The sequence below is a fragment of the Danio rerio genome, chromosome 1, assembly GCF_052040795.2.
Source record: "Danio rerio strain M-AB ecotype USA chromosome 1, GRCz13ab, whole genome shotgun sequence".
In the NCBI taxonomy this organism is placed as follows: Eukaryota; Metazoa; Chordata; class Actinopteri; order Cypriniformes; family Danionidae; genus Danio; species Danio rerio.
The window spans coordinates 46,662,840-46,682,834 of record NC_141021.1 but is presented as its reverse complement, the minus strand read 5'-3'; the positions used below and the strand labels follow the sequence as shown (position 1 = coordinate 46,682,834).

At 37.7% G+C, this 19,995-nt stretch overlaps 2 protein-coding genes across 5 annotated transcripts; both read right to left on the bottom strand.

Annotated features, from left to right (window-relative positions):
* Positions 1 to 698: 698 nt before the first annotated feature.
* Positions 699 to 7,790, bottom strand: LOC147846986 (uncharacterized). 3 transcript variants are annotated; one of them, XR_015476881.1, is made up of 10 exons: positions 7,593 to 7,790; positions 5,018 to 5,752; positions 4,456 to 4,845; positions 4,161 to 4,258; positions 3,997 to 4,047; positions 3,124 to 3,505; positions 2,862 to 3,038; positions 2,600 to 2,729; positions 1,809 to 2,434; positions 699 to 1,401 (listed from the first exon to the last, which is right to left on the bottom strand). XR_015476881.1 is itself a non-coding variant. In XM_087237548.1 (9 exons), the coding sequence occupies exons 1-8, from the start codon at positions 7,750 to 7,752 to the stop codon at positions 2,611 to 2,613; spliced, it is 2,112 nt and encodes a 703-aa protein (XP_087093674.1). In that variant the 5' UTR covers positions 7,753 to 7,790; the 3' UTR covers positions 699 to 2,434; positions 2,600 to 2,610. The 3 variants fall into 3 exon arrangements, 1 of the variants encoding a protein (XP_087093674.1); XR_015476880.1 differs by having other exon boundaries at positions 699 to 2,101; positions 2,170 to 2,434; XM_087237548.1 differs by having other exon boundaries at positions 699 to 2,434.
* A 3,388-nt stretch (positions 7,791 to 11,178) lies between these two features.
* On the bottom strand, positions 11,179 to 18,638 carry LOC137495283 (uncharacterized). 2 transcript variants are annotated; one of them, XR_015476879.1, is made up of 10 exons: positions 18,388 to 18,638; positions 15,831 to 16,565; positions 15,264 to 15,659; positions 14,658 to 14,755; positions 14,487 to 14,537; positions 13,608 to 13,989; positions 13,346 to 13,522; positions 13,084 to 13,213; positions 12,654 to 12,918; positions 11,179 to 12,585 (listed from the first exon to the last, which is right to left on the bottom strand). XR_015476879.1 is itself a non-coding variant. In XM_087237546.1 (9 exons), the coding sequence occupies exons 1-8, from the start codon at positions 18,545 to 18,547 to the stop codon at positions 13,095 to 13,097; spliced, it is 2,118 nt and encodes a 705-aa protein (XP_087093672.1). In that variant the 5' UTR covers positions 18,548 to 18,638; the 3' UTR covers positions 11,179 to 12,918; positions 13,084 to 13,094. The 2 variants fall into 2 exon arrangements, 1 of the variants encoding a protein (XP_087093672.1); XM_087237546.1 differs by having other exon boundaries at positions 11,179 to 12,918.
* Positions 18,639 to 19,995: the final 1,357 nt, after the last annotated feature.

Sequence of the window (19,995 nt, the reverse complement as noted above, 5' to 3'; positions counted from 1 at the left end):
AAAATTGTCAATGCACCAAAAAAAAAAACACGTTTAGTGCACTTTTTTAAGACGGAAAAGTAAATACTTCATTTTACTACATTTGAGAGTAACTTTGTATCAGAAAAGCTGAAAATGAGAAACAACATTAATTTACAGACTTATATTAATAAGATGCATTTAAACACAACAATATTCACCTACTATTCAAGTAAATATTCACCAACTCTTAAAGAGCCAATATCTGCCATAATTATCCATAATTTCCTGCCTATATAAATATAATTTGTTGGAAGTCCACTAGTATTACGATATTAACATTATTCTTACTGTACTCATAGTCAGGCCAGTCGACATTTCTGTGCGGAGTTTACATGTTCTCCATGTGCTCGCGTGGGGTTCCCCGGTTTCCTCCCACCGTCCAAAGACATGCGTGCTAAGTAAATTGACTAAACCAAATTGGCACCGTAGTCAAGTTCCTAGCCAACTCAATTCATCTATAGCCACAAATAAGCGGGGGAGTCGTCAAGATCTACCTGAACTTAATCTCCCCTCTCGTCCTACAAAAGGGAGGAAGCCCAGGGCTCGAGGATCTTATGAGTTCAGGGCTCTCTCCCGGGACAGCATGCCAAACAAGCTTATAATCAATCATCAGCTAAATGTGTGAACTCTTGAAGAAGTCATTTAAAAACTCACAGAAATGATGATTAGGGCTTCAGTTTGATTCACAAGATTTTATTTGAATCATTAGCCAACAATATATAAAAGCAATTCATTACAAAACAATTCAAAGAACTTTGTATAAAGCAATTTGACAGAACACCAGATTCATTTATGAGGTAGAAAGACAGTTGTGCAGATCTTTGATGACACTTTAGAGGAGAGGACTACGACAGCACCGGATTTCCTAATGGAGTTTTATCATTAATTCAATTCATCTTCATTTTCATAGAGCTTTTACAATGAGGATTGTGTCAAAGCAGCTTAACATACAAGTAAATTAAAACAGTCAGTCCAGTTGTCATAGTTGAAGTTCAGTTCAGTTCAGTTCAGTGTGATTTAAATTTCACTGCTGAAAGTCCAAACACTGAAGAGCAAATCCATCAACGTGCAGCTCCACAAGTCCCAAACCAAGCAAGCCAGTGGCGACAGTGGCGAGGAACAAAACTTCACAAATTGTTGTGAAGGAAAAAAACCTCGAGAGAAACCAGGCTCAGTTGGGCACGACCATTTCTCCTCTGGCCAAACGTCTTGTGCAGAGCTGCCGTCTAGGCACCATTAATTACCATTATTGTCATTAATTACTCACCTCATGTCAGTTCATGTTCATGTTTAGTTCATACTAAGAACACAAATTAAATCATTTTAGATCAAACCGAAAGCTCTCTGACCCTCCATATTTTATCTTTATTTCTAATATTTCTAATGTAGATTGTGTCAAAGCAGCTTAACACAGAAGTTCTAGTAAATTGAAACTGTGTCAGTCCAGTTTTCAGAGTTGAAGTTCAGTTCAGTTCAGATCAGTGTGGTTTAATTTTCACTGCTGAAAGTCCAAACACTGAAGAGCAAATCCATCGATGCGCAGCTCCACAAGTCCCAAACCAAGCAAGCCAGTGGCGACAGTGGCGAGGAACAAATCTTCACCAACTGACTAAAGTAAAGGAAAAAAACCTCGAGAGAAACCAGGCTCAGTTGGGCACGACCATTTCTCCTCTGGCCAAACTTCTTGTGCAGAGCTGCTAGTCGCCAGGGCTGGAGAACCCTGGACGTCCATCGTGGAGAAGCGGCAGGTGTGCAAGTGTATCAGAAAGACACCAAAATGAAAGCACAGTGCACTGCGTGTCGCACTGCTGATGTGTAACCCAGAGGCCTGCGTGACTTCCTCTGATTTAAACAAAGCGTGGGCTAATCTGAGGTAAACGTCAGCAGTGCGACACACATACAGTGCAGGACAGAGCTCTCATGGTTTGATGAAGTTTTCGGTTCCTTTTCTGGAGCATTTCTGCATCCTTGCGGTACATGGAGGTTCAGAGAGTTCTAGGATTACATCTCAAATATTTTCAATTGTTTTCTTAAGAAAGGTGTCAGGGGTTGGAACTACAGCTGCCATTTTGAAGGGGAACTGCTTTTATGCAGAAAGAAAGACACAAAAGTAATAAAACAAAATTAAAGACTTCAGAAGTTCTGTACTGCACTGTATGCGTGTCAGACTTGGTATAACCCAGATGCCTGCGCGACTTCCTCTGATTTTAACAAAGCGTGGGCACATCCAGGTATATGTTAGCAGTGTGACACACATACAGTGCAGGACAGAGCTCTCATAAACACACGCCCTGAACTGACACTGAAGAAAAGTAAGGTCTTAGGGGTTTGGAATGACATGAGGGAATAATTAATAACTGAATTTCTGGTGCTCTTAATGGTGCTTTCCTCTTCCTGGCTACTGTATTTTGTTCTAAAATGAAGAAAAAGAAGCAGAAATAACACAGAGTTATTAAAGCAGTTATATGAAGATCTGTCAAACAAGACCAAAAAGAACAAAAGAAAGAAAATAACAGGAATAGCAAGACCCAAATAGAGAATATAGAGATGTAGTTTTGTGCTCGGTGTGTTCCTCTACCTCCTCTTGTGTCACTGCTGCACAGCATTTGGGCTTGTTGCATTGAACCACTGGTGCTCTTCAACCTGATGTAACAGTATTCGCCTAACTGGATTGCGGATCAAACACTTGGAAATCAGGTCCTGGCATGCTGAAAAGAGCCACAGAGAGAGTGAAATATGTCTGCATTCACAAGATTCATGTTTACATCTTACTACATCATATTACTTTACATATTAGATTCTGTTACTGAGGCTCAGATTGTTCAGAGAAGTCTGCTTACCTGAAGATAAGGTGGGGTTTAGGTGAAGGTCTCCAACCATTATCGATTGTCTGTCGTAAAAGGGCAACCGTCCATGCATTATTTCATACAGCAGGATGCCTATCGCCCAGATATTTGCCATGCTAGGGAAGAATTTGGGATGCCTTAAAATCTCAGGTGGCGTGTAACATCTAGCTCCTGTAAGAGAGACATTTTCAGAATACAGTAAATTCATCAGGCAATACTGTGATCAAAGACACTGGAACACAAAATGCCAACTCACCTTGATATTTCCAGCTGTAGAAAGGCATACGTGTAACTGGCCAAGCACAACCGAAGTCGATCAATTTGAGCTCTAATCGGGGTGTCGTCACCAGGATGTTCCGCGCGTGTATATCACCATGGAAAACTCCACGCTCAACGCAGAACCTGACAGCTTGGACCAACTGACGCATTAACCGGCGTGCTTTGTTTTCATTCATGTCCAATGTATCTGTGATGTAGCGATCCAAGGTCTGGCATGACTCTGGGTACTCCAGAATGAGAGTGCAGTCGCTCTCATTCTCAATCCAGTCATGTAATCTGATGATGTTTGGACATTGCGGAGCTTTCATCAACCTAAGCATGATTGCCACTTCTGCCAGCATAGGTCTGGAATGACCATCCTAGAAAACAAAAACAGATTTCAAAGATATTACCAAAGCAGAATGGCACAAAGTAACAAAAACCTTTTTAAATTATGGAGAAAAATATAAAAATACAATAGAATAAAAATATCCAAATGAAACAAACTGATTTAAGCCTCTTCACTGTCTTCTTAAAGCTACAAAAACATCTGGTCAAGAGCAATGAGTGATTCTTTCCCTTTCTTTTTTTATTTAATTTAAGGAAACCCCCCTGTCTGAGCACTGTGTTTTTACACCTCTAGTTTGAAAAAACTAGGTAAGGTTTAGCATAAAAAAGGGAGTTTCAGTTCCTGCACACTCTGATTTTTACAGAGGTAAACTTTTCCAAATAATTAATTTTGCTTTTGAGTTCAGTTTAAAGTGGTCCAGACAGGTACGGGACAAGGGAAGGATGAGTAAATGGTCTGGACATTTTCATTGCTGTGTGAATTATGCCTTTAAACAAATGTTCCTTTGGTTTGTCAACTTACAATGTTGAGATAACGGTCCTGTCTACGCTTGATGATGTACTTCAGGGCAACCTGCAAAAAAACCAGTACATTTTTCAGAATAAACGGCAAATTAAAGCCTACAATTTATTTATATTTAATAATCTGGAGAAAATGTTACTTGAATTTTAGAAATAGTTCTCTACCTTTTCTTTTTCACTTGATACGTGAGATGCCACATACACCTGGCCAAAACCTCCTTTTCCGATCATGTCTTTTACTTCAAAATCAGCCACCACAGATCCTGAAAAACACACAGAAAAAGAGCACAGAGATTTACTTGGATTGTCTGATGTGAAACAAATCAAATAAATGACTCCTGTACTTTGAATCTGGGTCTGATGCAATGAGCAGTAACTTTCATAAGAGTTGCAGGAGTAAAATAATTACTAATTTATATTAATTATGAATGACAGAAAATAAAAGGTAATGATGACTTACCAAGAGTGAGCCCATAACCCTCGTTCGGTTCCTCAGGAACCTGGCCTGGCAGACACACTGACTCAGGGTCAGCTGGTTCTGCATATCCAGGCGTAACTTTAACAGGCACTGCCTCAGGATCTGCTTCATCCTCCGGCTCTGGCTCAGGGTTGGGCTCTGGCTTTGGCTCTAGATGGGGCTGGGGCTGGGGCTGGGGCTGGGGCTCGGACTTGGGCTTTTGCTCTGGCTCTGGCTCAAGCTTAGCCTCAGCCTCAAGCTCGGGCTCAGGTAGTAGCATGAGATGCTGGACTTTATCTGTGCCACAGAACAGTAAAGGGAACTTTGCAGCCTTCCATGCTCTCTTAAAGAAAGCAGAGACTCTTTTCCCTTTCCTTTCTTTCTTGGGTTTTTCTAAAATGAAGAAAACAAACAGAAACATCTCCATGAACAGAGCTGCAGCTACTAATAAATACACAACCAATAGTACAACAAATGACACTGTCTGATGTTTACGCTAAAAACAACAAAGCATAAAAAATAACAGACAGCAGAAATGAAATGAACCAAATTCAGGATGACTCACCATCAGTCCCATCAATTTTAGAGGGGTCTTGAACAGACGGAGGCGACTCAGGACAAGCCGAATCTGCATCCGTCATTGTGTTAACATTGGAGAGGCCATGGACACTGATCAACCGAGGATCTTTACAGATCTGGCCTGGCAGACAGACCAGCTCAGTATCAACATGACCTGTGAGGGCCGTTGAGGACTCAGGACGGGCCGGGTCTGCTTTCAGCACATCTGCTGCTTGCTTGATCCTGGAGGGGCCCGGAACACTCAACGGCTGAGACTCTTCACAGATCTGGACTGGCGGACGCATCTGCTCAGAGTCAACATGATCTGCGATGGTCGTTGGCTTGATCCTGGATGTTCCTGGAACAGCTAACGACTCGAGACGATCGCAGACCTGGACTGGCGGACGCATCAGCTCAGGGTCAACATGACTTGTGAGGGCCGTTGAGGACTCAGGACGGGCCGCATCTGCAATGATCCTGGAGGGGCCCGGAATACTCAACAGCTGAGGATCTTCACAGACCTGGCCTGGCAGCCACACCGGCTCAGGGTCTGCATGTGCTACGACGATCCTGGAGGGACCTGGAACAGGCAGGTGCTCGAAATCGTCGATATCTGACCGTGGTTCAAAGGGAACCACCACTCTGCTCCGGTCAGAGGAAAGGAAAGGGCGCTTTACAGCCTTCCATGCTCTCTTCAAGAAAGCAGAGGCTTTATTCCCTTTCCTTCTTTTCTCTGGGTTTTCTAAAGTAAAAGAAATAAACAGGGAAATATTAGAAAACTCTTAAACCACAAGTTTAAAATAGACAAACTGCTGTAAATTAGAAATATAAAAGACGCATCACACAAACAACAATAATAAATGTACAATTATAATAGAAAATGTTTGAAAACTGAAATTATTTAGTGAAATTAAAAATTATTTCAATGACAAATACAAGCTGATAAAGGTCAGTAAGTCATAAATCCATATTAGACATAAGTAGGGCCAGACGAAATCAGCAGATATTTTCTGTTATTTCTGCCCAGAATTTATTTGAAAAAATCTGCGGATTTATGCAGAATGATTTTGGGAGTATCGTAACTAAAATCTTAATATATGAACTAAAAAGTAAAACATTTTTAACTTGTATTTAATGTTTACAATGCAAAGCATTTCTTACAAACAAAGTAAGTCTCTCATATAATAAATCTACTAAAAGACAGGAAATATTACTTTACAAGCTGTATTGTAAATAAATCATTTAAATATTTTCATATTAGTCAATGATATTACGGAAATTAATTTAAAAACAATAAATATACATTTACACACATTTACACAAGTAAATAAACAGAATCAATAATGTGGCGCAGATTCCGTGTGGGCCTAGACATAAAGACTATTATAACTTAACTATTATAATGATTCATCATTTCTGAGTCAATATTCTTTGAGTTTTACCAGTTATTTAACTATTTAACAATCACCATCACAATGTTTAATCAAATGTACAGTTAAAGTCAGAAGTATTAGACCCTCAGTTTTAAATATTTCCCAAATTATGATATTTGTTTTATTTAGGCTTGAATAAAAGTTTTAGAACAAAATTATTAGCCTCTTTAAGCTATATATATTTTTTTGATAGACAACAGAACAAACCATCATTACACACTAACCTGCCTATTTAACCTAATTAACCTAGTTAAGCCTTTAAATGTCACTTTAAGCTGTATAGAGGCGTCTTGAAAAAAAATATCTAGTCAAATATTATTTACTGTCATCATGGCAAAGATAAAATAAATCAGTTATTAGAAATGAGTTATTAAAACTATTATGTTTTGAAAAAAATATCTCTGATAAACAGAAATTGGTGGAAAAAATAAAGGGGGCTATTAATTCAGGGGGGAGTGTCCACTTCTTCACCACAAAAAAACAACAAAAAAAAAACTAATGAAAATAAATCAACATTTTTTAATCTTTCCATTAGCAATCATCAAACTCAAAGTGAACAATTTCTCTTGCTCTGGATGTTCAGTTCAGAAATCTGTGAGCAAATTATAACAAAATATTTAACAATCAGTCTTAAAAATCCAAATGTACATCTTGCTTATGAAACTCAGGTAGAGAAACAGAGTTATGAACATTTTTTAATTCCTTCTGCACAAAATAAAGACTTAAATATAATATTCTCACTCAGTTTGCTGAAATAGGTCAAATATGTATCCATACAATCAAAAACGAAACCTAAGAAAATTAATGTGTAGGTTTATGTGTAGACACATGAAAGATTCTAATATTAAAATGTTTTTTTTTTTTATCAGAAACGTTAACAAAGCACAAGTTCTGCTGAATGAGGCCGTGAAAATGAAAAACTTTCAAAGCCAGAATGTCAATACTATATAATAAAGCAGGGCTCAATCACGAAGTCAGAAAATACACAATATCATAACTAACGTTACATGAAGCAATTACAATCACGATAGGTTGCACATTTGCCTCTCAAGTTGGTAAGCTTACATGGCGATATATAATTATTATTTTAACGTTACTTTTTTTGCATTTTAAGTGGGAATACACAGTGTTTGTAAACTCTCATCTCACCTGTTGGGCTTCTCATCACGGCAGGAGGTGTACGAGAAGCCATCGTGTCACTCTGATGATTATTGTTGACAAAGTCAGTCGTGATCGTTTTAACTCGATTAAAAAACACAGTTGACTTATTTTTTTCCATTTGAGACGCAAAACAAGTCGCTAAAGTCATTAAATCACTGTTCACTGTACTCGTTCGTTTGTCACTCTGAGGCAATTCTAAACTATTTGCAGTCCGGTGACGTCACGGCATTCGACGTTCTAATTATTTGTCATTGCTTGTAGGGAGCACAGCACATGTTAATATGCTAATATATATCAGCCTATAACTGGTCAAAAGTGTTTTTAATTGTTTTTTAAGGAAATTCTGTTTATCAAGGCAGCATTTATTAAATGTAAAAAAAATTCAATTGTTAAATATTTATTAAAATTTTTTAACTGCTTTCTTATGTTTGTAGTTTTAAACAAATTATCAGTCCAGTCATTATTGCTTTAATTAATATTACCATTGATAATAATCATCATAATATTAATAATAATAAATAATATTAGAAGAATCATTGACTCTGAAGACTGGAGTAATCAGCACATACCTGGACGGCACATTTTAGCTCTTAAACGGCTATTTAAAATACTTTGAATGTTTTATATTTAGTTACAGAAATACATTGTCACCCTGCATCTGTTTTGCAGCATATGAAATGTCCCAAACACTATTTTTAACTGTCCAAAATGGCCAAAACAAATGTAGTTTTTACTCTCTGATAGTCAAAACATTAATATATATATATATATATATATATATATATATATATATATATATATATATATATATATATATATATATATATATGTAGCCTATCTGTTATCAATGCATTAAAAACAGTCAGGAAAGAATGTTTTATGTAAATTTAGACCCCAAGTCCACATAAATGGACATCATTTTTCTCTAAAACTACATCATATGATCAAAAGATGATACTTAGATTTTTATTCTATTTAGATTCCAATACGCCCAAATAGCAAAGAGAAATAAAAAATGCACGTAAAAAAACATCTTGGGCCTTGAGAGGTTAAATTCACTGAAATAAATTATTAAATAATAAACTTCTTTTGAACAGTTATTTTATAGTCCAACAACATTTGACAATTTTACAATTTGTACTGTATTTTTGGTTAAATAAATGCAGCCTTGGTGAGCAGGAGAAGCTGATTTTAAAACATTTTAAAATCCTACTGACCCCAAACTTTTGACCGTTCAAAATCATTAGCTACTCTTTTTCATATATTTCCAGAGCATAGAACTTTTTCACAGTATTTATATTAACATTCTTCTGGAGAAAGTCTTGTTTCGGTTAAATTTTTATTTCGACTAGAGTAAAAGCAGTTAAGGTGAATATTATTAACCTCCTTAAGCAGAACAAGCCACTGTCATATTTGTAAACCTAGTGCGTTTTAAAATGCGTTTCACTTATTGTTTTTGCTTTATCCATCAAGATAACATTCATATTACAATTTAATCAATCATGGCCTTTGGTTTTCATGTAGACTGAGAATCCAAATGAAAGTCTTCAAAAGGCAGGCCCGGATTAAGAATTCAGAGACCCCTGCACAATGTCTTGGGGGCCCCCAACCTGGCCGTACCCCTATAGTTGAATTAAAAATTAAATTAATAAAATAATTTTAATGCATATGATTTGAGACTTCCATAATACACACACTTATTAATGATACTTGTCTTCCTCATGATGGATAGTAGGCAAAATCTGATAGGTAGATAACATCGTTTTCAGATGTCTCCGTTTTCCCCCATCCACACTGAGATGGAGCAGCAGCGTTTTAGGATGAAAATGGCCTCTCCAGCATTTCAAAAACACTCCGTTTTCGGCGCTCGAAAACTTCGATGTAATGTGGACAGATGGCAAAACTTATGCGTTTTCAAACCAAAACTGTGAGCCACTGTGCGACCCCTAAGTGAAGTGGTATAAACTCATAAAGTCTCTCTTTTTATTTCCTGACATTAAAATAGAACCCAAATACCTGCAATTCTGAGGCCCACCACAAGATGACGTAGGAGTGTGGTTTTAAAAAATAAATGAAATCATCATCTGCTTTTCTGAGCCCAAGGTAAGCGTCCAGGAGGCATCCAAAACAGATGCATGAGCCACATCAGCTGACTTCTCTCGATGTGGAGTAGCAGCGACTCTACTCCGAGCTCCTCCTGGGTGGCAGAGCTCCTTAATTCATCTATAAGGCTGCACCCTGCCACCCTGCAAAGGAAATTCATTTCGGCCACTTGTATCAGAGATTTTGTCCTTTCAATCATGAGTCATGACCCAAAGCTCAAGACCATAGGTGAGAGTAGAAATTTAGATTGACTGGTAAATCAAAAGCTTTGCCTTTCAGCTCAGCTCCTTTTTCACGACAACAGACTGGTACATTGACTGCATTACTGCTGCACCAATCTGCCTGTCAAACTCACGTGTATCCTTCCCTCACTCATCAACAAAACCCCAAGATACTTGAACTCCACTTGGGTAAGGATGTTCTTCCAACTGGAGCCAAGCCTGGGGTTGGGACACATATGCAAGCGCCTCATGGTCGGGGTTTATCCCACGGAACCTGTCCGGGCTCAGCCTGAAGGAGCAACATAGGAACACATTCCTGCAAGAAGGGTCCAGTGCATTGTGGAACAGATGGTGTTGAAGGTTAGAACCACAACAACCCGATCGTCAGGCACAAAAACATAAATAAATAACATTTTTAAAAAGTTGTTGTAGCTAAATCATGATTACCACATATTTTTCATGGATTTGTCCCACTAAACACACTTTTACTTGTATTTTATTGTTATTTATTGTAATTACTTACAATTACAATTTAGTTTCCCGGTTTATAAAACTGATTACAAAAATTGTCAATGCACCAAAAAAAAAAACACGTTTAGTGCACTTTTTTAAGACGGAAAAGTAAATACTTCATTTTACTACATTTGAGAGTAACTTTGTATCAGAAAAGCTGAAAATGAGAAACAACATTAATTTACAGACCTATATTAATAAGATGCATTTAAACACAACAATATTCACCTACTATTCAAGAAAATATTCACCAGTTCATAAGGAGACAATATCTGCTATAATTATTTGCATGTATAAATATAATTTGTTGCAAGTCCACTAGTATTACGATATTAACATTATTCTTACTGTACTCATAGTCAGGCCAGTCGACATTTCTGTGCGGAGTTTACATGTTCTCCAAGTGCTTGCGAGGGGTTCCCCGGTTTCCTCCCACCGTCCAAAGACATGCGTGCTAAGTAAATTGACTAAACCAAATTGGCACCGTAGTCAAGTTCCTAGCCAACTCAATTCATCTATAGCCACAAATAAGCGGGGGAGTCGTCAAAATCTACCTGAACTTAATCTCCCCTCTCGTCCTACAAAAGGGAGGAAGCCCAGGGCTCGAGGATCTTATGAGTTCAGGGCTCTCTCCCGGGACAGCATGCCAAACAAGCTTATAATCAATCATCAGCTAAATGTGTGAACTCTTGAAGAAGTCATTTAAAAACTCACAGAAATGATGATTAGTGCTTCAGTTTGATTCACAAGATTTTATTTGAATCATTAGCCAACAATATATAAAAGCAATTCATTACAAAACAATTCAAAGAACTTTGTATAAAGCATGTATAAAGCAATTTGACAGAACACCAGATTCATTTATGAGGTAGAAAGACAGTTGTGCAGATCTTTGATGACACTTTAGAGGAGAGGACTACGACAGCACCGGGTTTCCTAATGGAGTTTTATCATTAATTCAATTCATCTTCATTTCCATAGAGCTTTTACAATGAGGATTATGTCAAAGCAGCTTAACATACAAGTAAATTAAAACAGTCAGTCCAGTTGTCATAGTTGAAGTTCAGTTCAGTTCAGTATGATTTAAATTTCACTGCTGAAAGTCCAAACACTGAAGAGCAAATCCATCAACGTGCAGCTCCACAAGTCCCAAACCAAGCAAGCCAGTGGCGACAGTGGCGAGGAACAAAACTTCACAAATTGTTGTGAAGGAAAAAAACCTCGAGAGAAACCAGGCTCAGTTGGGCACGACCATTTCTCCTTTGGCCAAACGTCTTGTGCAGAGCTGCCGTCTAGGCACCATTAATTACCATTATTGTCATTAATTACTCACCTCATGTCAGTTCATGTTCATGTTTAGTTCATACTAAGAACACAAATTAAATCATTTTAGATCAAATCGAAAGCTCTCTGACCCTCCATATTTTATCTTTATTTCTAATATTTCTAATGTAGATTGTGTCAAAGCAGCTTAACACAGAAGTTCTAGTAAATTGAAACTGTCAGTCCAGTTTTCAGAGTTGAAGTTCAGTTCAGTTCAGATCAGTGTGGTTTAATTTTCACTGCTGAAAGTCCAAACACTGAAGAGCAAATCCATCGATGCGCAGCTCCACAAGTCCCAAACCAAGCAAGCCAGTGGCGACAGTGGCGAGGAACAAATCTTTACCAATTGACGAAAGTGAAGGAAAAAAACCTCGAGAGAAACCAGGCTCAGTTGGGCTCGACCATTTCTCCTCTGGCCAAACTTCTTGTGCAGAGCTGCTAGTCGCCAGGGCTGGAGAACCCTGGACGTCCATCGTGGAGAAACGGCAGGTGTGCAAGTGTATCAGAAAGACACCAAAATGAAAGCACAGTGCACTGCGTGTCGCACTGCTGACGTGTAACCCAGAGGCCTGCGCGACTTCCTCTGATTTAAACAAAGCGTGGGCTAATCTGAGGTAAATGTCATCAGTGCAACACACATACAGTGCAAGACTGAGCTCTCATGGTTTGATGAAGTTTTCGGTTCCTTTTCTGGATCATTTCTGCATCCTTGCAGTACATGGAGGATCAGAGAGTTCTAGGATTACATCTCAAATATTTTCAATTGTTTTCTTAAGAAAGGTGTCAGGGGTTGGAACTACAGCTGCCATTTTGAAGGGGAACTGCTTTTATGCAGAAAGAAAGACACAAAAGTAATAAAACAAAATTAAAGACTTCAGAAGTTCTGTACTGCACTGTATGCGTGTCAGACTTGGTATAACCCAGATGCCTGCGCGACTTCCTCTGATTTTAACAAAGCGTGGGCACATCCAGGTATATGTTAGCAGTGTGACACACATACAGTGCAGGACAGAGCTCTCATAAACACACGCCCTGAACTGACACTGAAGAAAAGTAAGGTCTTAGGGGTTTGGAATGACATGAGGGAATAATTAATAACTGAATTTCTGGTGCTCTTAATGGTGCTTTCCTCTTCCTGGCTACTGTATTTTGTTCTAAAATGAAGAAAAAGAAGCAGAAATAACACAGAGTTATTAAAGCAGTTATATGAAGATCTGTCAAACAAGACCAAAAAGAATGAAAGAAAGAAAATAACAGGAATAGCAAGACCCAAATAGAGAATATAGAGATGTAGTTTTGTGCTCGGTGTGTTCCTCTACCTCCTCTTGTGTCACTGCTGCACAGCATTTGGGCTCGTTGCATTGAACCACTGGTGCTCTTCAACCTGATGTAACAGTATTCGCCTAACTGGATTGCGGATCAAACACTTGGAAATCAGGTCCTGGCATGCTGAAAAGAGCCACAGAGAGAGTGAAATATGTCTGCATTCACAAGATTCATGTTTACATCTTACTACATCATATTACTTTACATATTAGATTCTGTTACTGAGGCTCAGATTGTTCAGAGAAGTCTGCTTACCTGAAGATAAGGTGGGGTTTAGGTGAAGGTCTCCAACCATTATCGATTGTCTGTCGTAAAAGGGCAACCGTCCATGCATTATTTCATACAGCACGATGCCTATCGCCCAGATATTTGCCATGCTAGGGAAGAATTTGGGATGCCTTAAAATCTCAGGTGGCGTGTAACATCTAGCTCCTGTAAGAGAGACATTTTCAGAATACAGTAAATTCATCAGGCAATACTGTGATCAAAGACACTGGAACACAAAATGCCAACTCACCTTGATATTTCCAGCTGTAGAAAGGCATACGTGTAACTGGCCAAGCACAACCGAAGTCAATCAATTTGAGCTCTAATCGGGGTGTCGTCACCAGGATGTTCCGCGCGTGTATATCACCATGGAAAACTCCACGCTCAACGCAGAACCTGACAGCTTGGACCAACTGACGCATTAACCGGCGTGCTTTGTTTTCATTCATGTCCAATGTATCTGTGATGTAGCGATCCAAGGTCTGGCATGACTCTGGGTACTCCAGAATGAGAGTGCAGTCGCTCTCATTCTCAATCCAGTCATGTAATCTGATGATGTTTGGACATTGCGGAGCTTTCATCAACCTAAGCATGATTGCCACTTCTGCCAGCATAGGTTTGGAATGACCATCCTAGAAAACAAAAACAGATTTCAAAGATATTACCAAAGCAGAATGGCACAAAGTAACAAAAACCTTTTTAAATTATGGAGAAAAATATAAAAATACAATAGAATAAAAATATCCAAATGAAACAAACTGATTTAAGCCTCTTCACTGTCTTCTTAAAGCTACAAAAACATCTGGTCAAGAGCAATGAGTGATTCTTTCCCTTTCTTTTTTTATTTAATTTAAGGGTCACGAAACCCCCCTGTCTGAGCACGGTGTTTTTACACCTCTAGTTTGAAAAAACTAGGTAAGGTTTAGCATAAAAAAGGGAGTTTCAGTTCCTGCACACGCTGATTTTTACAGAGGTAAACTTTTCCAAATAATTAATTTTGCTTTTGAGTTCAGTTTAAAGTGGTCCAGACAGGTACGGGACAAGGGAAGGATGAGTAAATGGTCTGGACATTTTCATTGCTGTTTGAATTATGCCTTTAAACAAATGTTCCTTTGGTTTGTCAACTTACAATGTTGAGATAACGGTCCTGTTTACGCTTGATGATGTACTTCAGGGCAACCTGCAAAAAAAAAAAAAAACAGTACATTTTTCAGAATAAACGGCAAATTAAAGCCTACAATTTATTTATATTTAATAATCTGGAGAAAATGTTACTTGAATTTTAGAAATAGTTCTCTACCTTTTCTTTTTCACTTGATACGTGAGACGCCACATACACCTGGACAAAACCTCCTTTTCCGATCATGTCTTTTACTTCAAAATCAGCCACCACAGATCCTGAAAAACACACAGAAAAAGAGCACGGAGATTTACTTGGATTGTCTGATGTGAAACAAATCAAATAAATGACTCCTGTACTTTGAATCTGGGTCTGATGCAATGAGCAGTAACTTTCATAAAGCAGGTCGCACACCAGAAGCGCCGCTCGGCGCCGCGACATGGCGCGTACATGACAATTTAAAGTATCGCACACCAGACGCGCACATTCGAATGATATTTAACATGAAACTAATCAGATGGCGCTCTGTGGCGCGGCTGAAAAATGAACTGCGTCCTGAGCCGTCGCCGGGCGCCGCCGACAGCCGCCGACTTGCGGCGCCGGTGTGTGTACCCTGATAGAAACCTATGTTTAGAATTCTAAAATACATGGCGCTGCGTGGCGCTGTGCGGCGCGCCGCCGAGCGGCGCTTCTGGTGTGCGACCTGCTTAAGAGTTGCAGGAGTAAAATAATTACTAATTTATATTAATTATGAATGACAGAAAATAAAAGGTAATGATGACTTACCAAGAGTGAGCCCATAACCCTCGTTCGGTTCCTCAGGAACCTGGCCTGGCAGACACACTGACTCAGGGTCAGCTAGTTCTGCATATCCAGGCGTAACTTTAACAGGCACTGCCTCAGGATCTGCTTCATCCTCCGGCTCTGGCTCAGGGTTGGGCTCTGGCTTTGGCTCTAGATGGGGCTGGGGCTGGGGCTGGGGCTCGGGCTCGGGCTCGGACTTGGGCTTTTGCTCTGGCTCTGGCTCAAGCTTAGCCTCAGTCTCAAGCTCGGGCTCAGGTAGTAGCATGAGATGCTGGACTTTATCTGTGCCACAGAACAGTAAAGGGAGCTTTGCAGCCTTCCATGCTCTCTTAAAGAAAGCAGAGACTCTTTTCCCTTTCCTTTCTTTCTTGGGTTTTTCTAAAATGAAGAAAACAAACAGAAACATCTCCATGAACAGAGCTGCAGCTACTAATAAATACACAACCAATAGTACAACAAATGACACTGTCTGATGTTTAAGCTAAAAACAACAAAGCATAAAAATAACAGACAGCAGAAATGAAATGAACCAAATTCAGGATGACTCACCATCAGTCCCATCAATTTTAGAGGGGTCTTGAACAGACGGAGGCGACTCAGGACAAGCCGAATCTGCATCCGTCATTGTGTTAACATTGGAGAGGCGATGGACACTGATCAGCCGAGGATCTTTACAGATCTGGCCTGGCAGACAGACCAGCTCAGTATCAACATGACCTGTGAGGGCTGTTGAGGACTCAGGACGGGCCGGGTCTGCTTTCAGCACATCTGCTGCTTGCTTGATCCTGGAGGGGCCCGGAACACTCAACGGCTGAGAATCTTCACAGATCTGGACTGGCGGACGCATCTGCTCAGAGTCAACATGATCTGCGATGGTCGTTGGCTTGATCCTGGATGTTCCTGGAACAGCTAACGACTCGAGACGATCGCAGACCTGGACTGGCGGACGCATCAGCTCAGGGTCAACTTGACCTGTGAGGGCCGTTGAGGACTCAGGACGGGTCGCATCTGCAGTGATCCTGGAGGGGCCCGGAATACTCAACAGCTGAGGATCTTCACAGACCTGGCCTGGCAGCCACACCGGCTCAGGGTCTGCATGTGCTATGACGATCCTGGAGGGACCTGGAACAGGCAGGTGCTCGAAATCGTCGATATCTGACCGTGGTTCAAAGGGAACCACCACTCTGCTCCGGTCAGAGGAAAGGAAAGGGCGCTTTACAGCCTTCCATGCTCTCTTCAAGAAAGCAGAGGCTTTATTCCCTTTCCTTCCTTTCTCCGGGTTTTCTAAAGTAAAAGAAATAAACAGGGAAATATTAGAAAACTCTTAAACCACAAGTTTAAAATAGACAAACTGCTGTAAATTAGAAATATAAAAGACGCATCACAGACAAGAAACAACAATAATAAATGTACAATTATAATAGAAAATGTTTGAAAACTGAAATTATTTAGTGAAATTAAAAATTATTTCAATGACAAATACAAGCTGATAAAGGTCAGTAAGTCATAAGTCCATATTAGACATAAGTAGAGCCAGACGGAATCAGCAGATATTTTGTTATTTCTGCCCAGAATTTATTTGAAAAAATCAGCGGATTTATGCGGAATGATTTTGGGAGTATCGTAACTAAAATCTTAATATATGAACTAAAAAGTAAAACACTTTTAACTTGTATTTAATGTTTACAATGCAAAGCATTTCTTACAAACAAAGCAAGTCTCTCATATAATAAATCTACTAAAAGACAGGAAATATTACTTTACAAGCTGTATTGTAAATAAATCATTTAAATATTTTCATATTAGTCAATGATATTACGGAAATTAATTTAAAAACAATAAATATACATTTACACACATTTACACAAGTAAATAAACAGAATCAATAATGTGGAGCAGATTCCGAGTGGGCCTAGACATAAAGACTATTATAACTTAACTATTATAATGATTCATCATTTCTGAGTCAATATTCTTTGAGTTTTACCAGTTATTTAACTATTTAACAATTACCATCACAATGTTTAATCAAATGTACAGTTAAAGTCAGAATTATTAGACCCTCAGTTTTAAATATTTCCCAAATTATGATATTTGTTTTATTTAGGCTTGAATAAAAGTTTTAGAACAAAATTATTAGCCTCTTTAAGCTATATATATTTTTTTGATAGACAACAGAACAAACCATCATTACACACTAACCTGCCTATTTAACCTAATTAACCTAGTTAAGCCTTTAAATGTCACTTTAAGCTGTATAGAGGCGTCTTAAAAAAAATATCTAGTCAAATATTATTTACTGTCATCATGGCAAAGATAAAATAAATCAGTTATTAGAAATGAGTTATTAAAACTATTATGTTTTGAAAAAAATATCTCTGATAAACAGAAATTGGTGGAAAAAATAAAGGGGGCTATTAATTCAGGGGGGAGAGTCCACTTCAAAACAACAACAAAAAAACTAATGAAAATAAATCAACATTTTTTAATCTTTCCATTAGCAATCATCAAACTCAAAGTGAACAATTTCTCTTGCTCTGGTTCTCCAGTTCAGAAATCTGTGAGTAAATTATAACACAATATTTAACAATCAGTCTTAAAAATCCAAATGTACATCTTGCTCATGAAACTCAGGTTGAGAAACAGAGTTATGAACATTTTTTAATTCCTTCTGCACAAAATAAAGACTTAAATATAATATTCTCACTCAGTTTGCTGAAATAGGTCAAATATTTATACATACAATCAAAAACGAAACCTAATAAAATTAATGTGTAGGTTTATGTGTAGACACATGAAAGATTCTAATATTAAAATGTTTTTTTTATTAGAAACGTTAACAAAGCACAAGTTCTGCTGAATGAGGCCGTGAAAATGAAAAACTTTCAAAGCCAGAATGTCAATACCATATAATAAAGCAGGGCTCAATCACGAAGTCAGAAAATACACAATATCATAACTACATGAAGCAATTACAATCACGATAGGTTGCATATTTGCCTCTCAAGTTGGTAAGCTTACATGGCGATATATAATTATTATTTTAACGTTACTTTTTATTGCATTTTAAGTGGGAATACACAGTGTTTGTAAACTCTCATCTCACCTGTTGGGCCTCTCATCACGGCAGGAGGTGTACGAGAAGCCATCGTGTCACTCTGATGATTATTGTTGACAAAGTCAGTCGTGATCGTTTTAACTCGATTAAAAAACACAGTTGACTTATTTTTTTCCATTTGAGACGCAAAACAAGTCACTAAAGTCATTAAATCACTGTTCACTGTACTCGTTCGTTTGTCACTCTGAGGCAATTCTAAACTATTTGCAGTCCGGTGACGTCACGGCATTCGACGTTCTAATTATTTGTCATTGCTTGTAGGGAGCACAGCACATGTTAATATGCTAATATATATCAGCCTATAACTGGTCAAAAGTGTTTTTAATTGTTTTTTAAGGAAATTTATTCTGTTTATCAAGGCAGCATTTATTAAATGTAAAAAAAATTCAATTGTTAAATATTTATTAAAATTTTAAATAACTGCTTTCTTATGTTTGTAGTTTTAAACAAATTATCAGTCCAGTCATTATTGCTTTAATTAATATTACCATTGATAATAATCATCATAATATTAATAATAATAATTAATATTAGAAGAATCATTGACTCTGAAGACTGGAGTAATCAGCACATACCTGGACGGCACATTTTAGCTCTTAAACGGCTATTTAAAATACTTTGAATGTTTTATATTTAGTTACAGAAATACATTGTCACCCTGCATCTGTTTTGCAGCATATGAAATGTCCCAAACACTATTTTTAACTGTCCAAAATAGCCAAAACAAATGTAGTTTTTACTCTCTAATAGTCAAAACATAAAAAAAAAAAAAAAATATATATATATATATATATATATATATATATATATATATATATATATATATATATATATATATATATATATATATATATATATATATATATATATATATATATATGTAGCCTATCTGTTATCAATGCATTAAAAACAGTCAGGAAAGAATGTTTTATGTAAATTTAGACCCCAAGTCCACATAAATGGACATAATTTTTCTCTAAAAGTACATGATATGATCAAAAGATGATACTTAGATTTTTATTCCATTTAGATTCCAATACGCCCAAATAGCAAAGAGAAATAAAAAATGCACGTTAAAAAACATCTTGGGCCTTGAGAGGTTAAATTCACTGAAATAAATTATTAAATAATAAACTTCTTTTGAACAGTTATTTTATAGTCCAACAACATTTGACAATTTTACAATTTGTACTGTATTTTTGGTTAAATAAATGCAGCCTTGGTGAGCAGGAGAAGCTGATTTTAAAACATTTTAAAATCCTACTGACCCCAAACTTTTGACTGGTCAAAATCATTAGCTACTCTTTTTCATATATTTCCAGAGCATAGAACTTTTCACAGTATTTATATTAACATTCTTCTGGAGAAAGTCTTGTTTCGGTTAAAGTTTTATTTCGACTAGAGTAAAAGCAGTTACGGTGAATATTATTAACCTCCTTAAGCAGAACTAGCAACTGTCATATTTGTAAACTAGTGCGTTTTAAAATGCGTTTCACTTATTGTTTTTGCTTTATCCATCAAGATAACAGTCATATTACAATTTAATCAATCATGGCCTTTGGTTTTCATGTAGACTGAGAATCCAAATGAATGTCT

Coding starts and splice junctions, on each gene's coding strand:
- LOC137495283 (XM_087237546.1), bottom strand. CDS start 18,547: ATGACTTTAGTGACTTGTTTTGCGTCTCAAATGGAAAAAAATAAGTCA. Junction 13,990..14,486: donor AGGACCGTTATCTCAACATT/GTAAGTTGACAA, acceptor TTTGTTTTCTAG/GATGGTCATTCCAAACCTAT. Junction 13,523..13,607: donor CTACAGCTGGAAATATCAAG/GTGAGTTGGCAT, acceptor TCTCTCTTACAG/GAGCTAGATGTTACACGCCA.
- LOC147846986 (XM_087237548.1), bottom strand. CDS start 7,752: ATGACTTTAGCGACTTGTTTTGCGTCTCAAATGGAAAAAAATAAGTCA. Junction 4,048..4,160: donor TATCAAGTGAAAAAGAAAAG/GTAGAGAACTAT, acceptor GTTTTTTTGCAG/GTTGCCCTGAAGTACATCAT. Junction 3,506..3,996: donor AGGACCGTTATCTCAACATT/GTAAGTTGACAA, acceptor TTTGTTTTCTAG/GATGGTCATTCCAGACCTAT.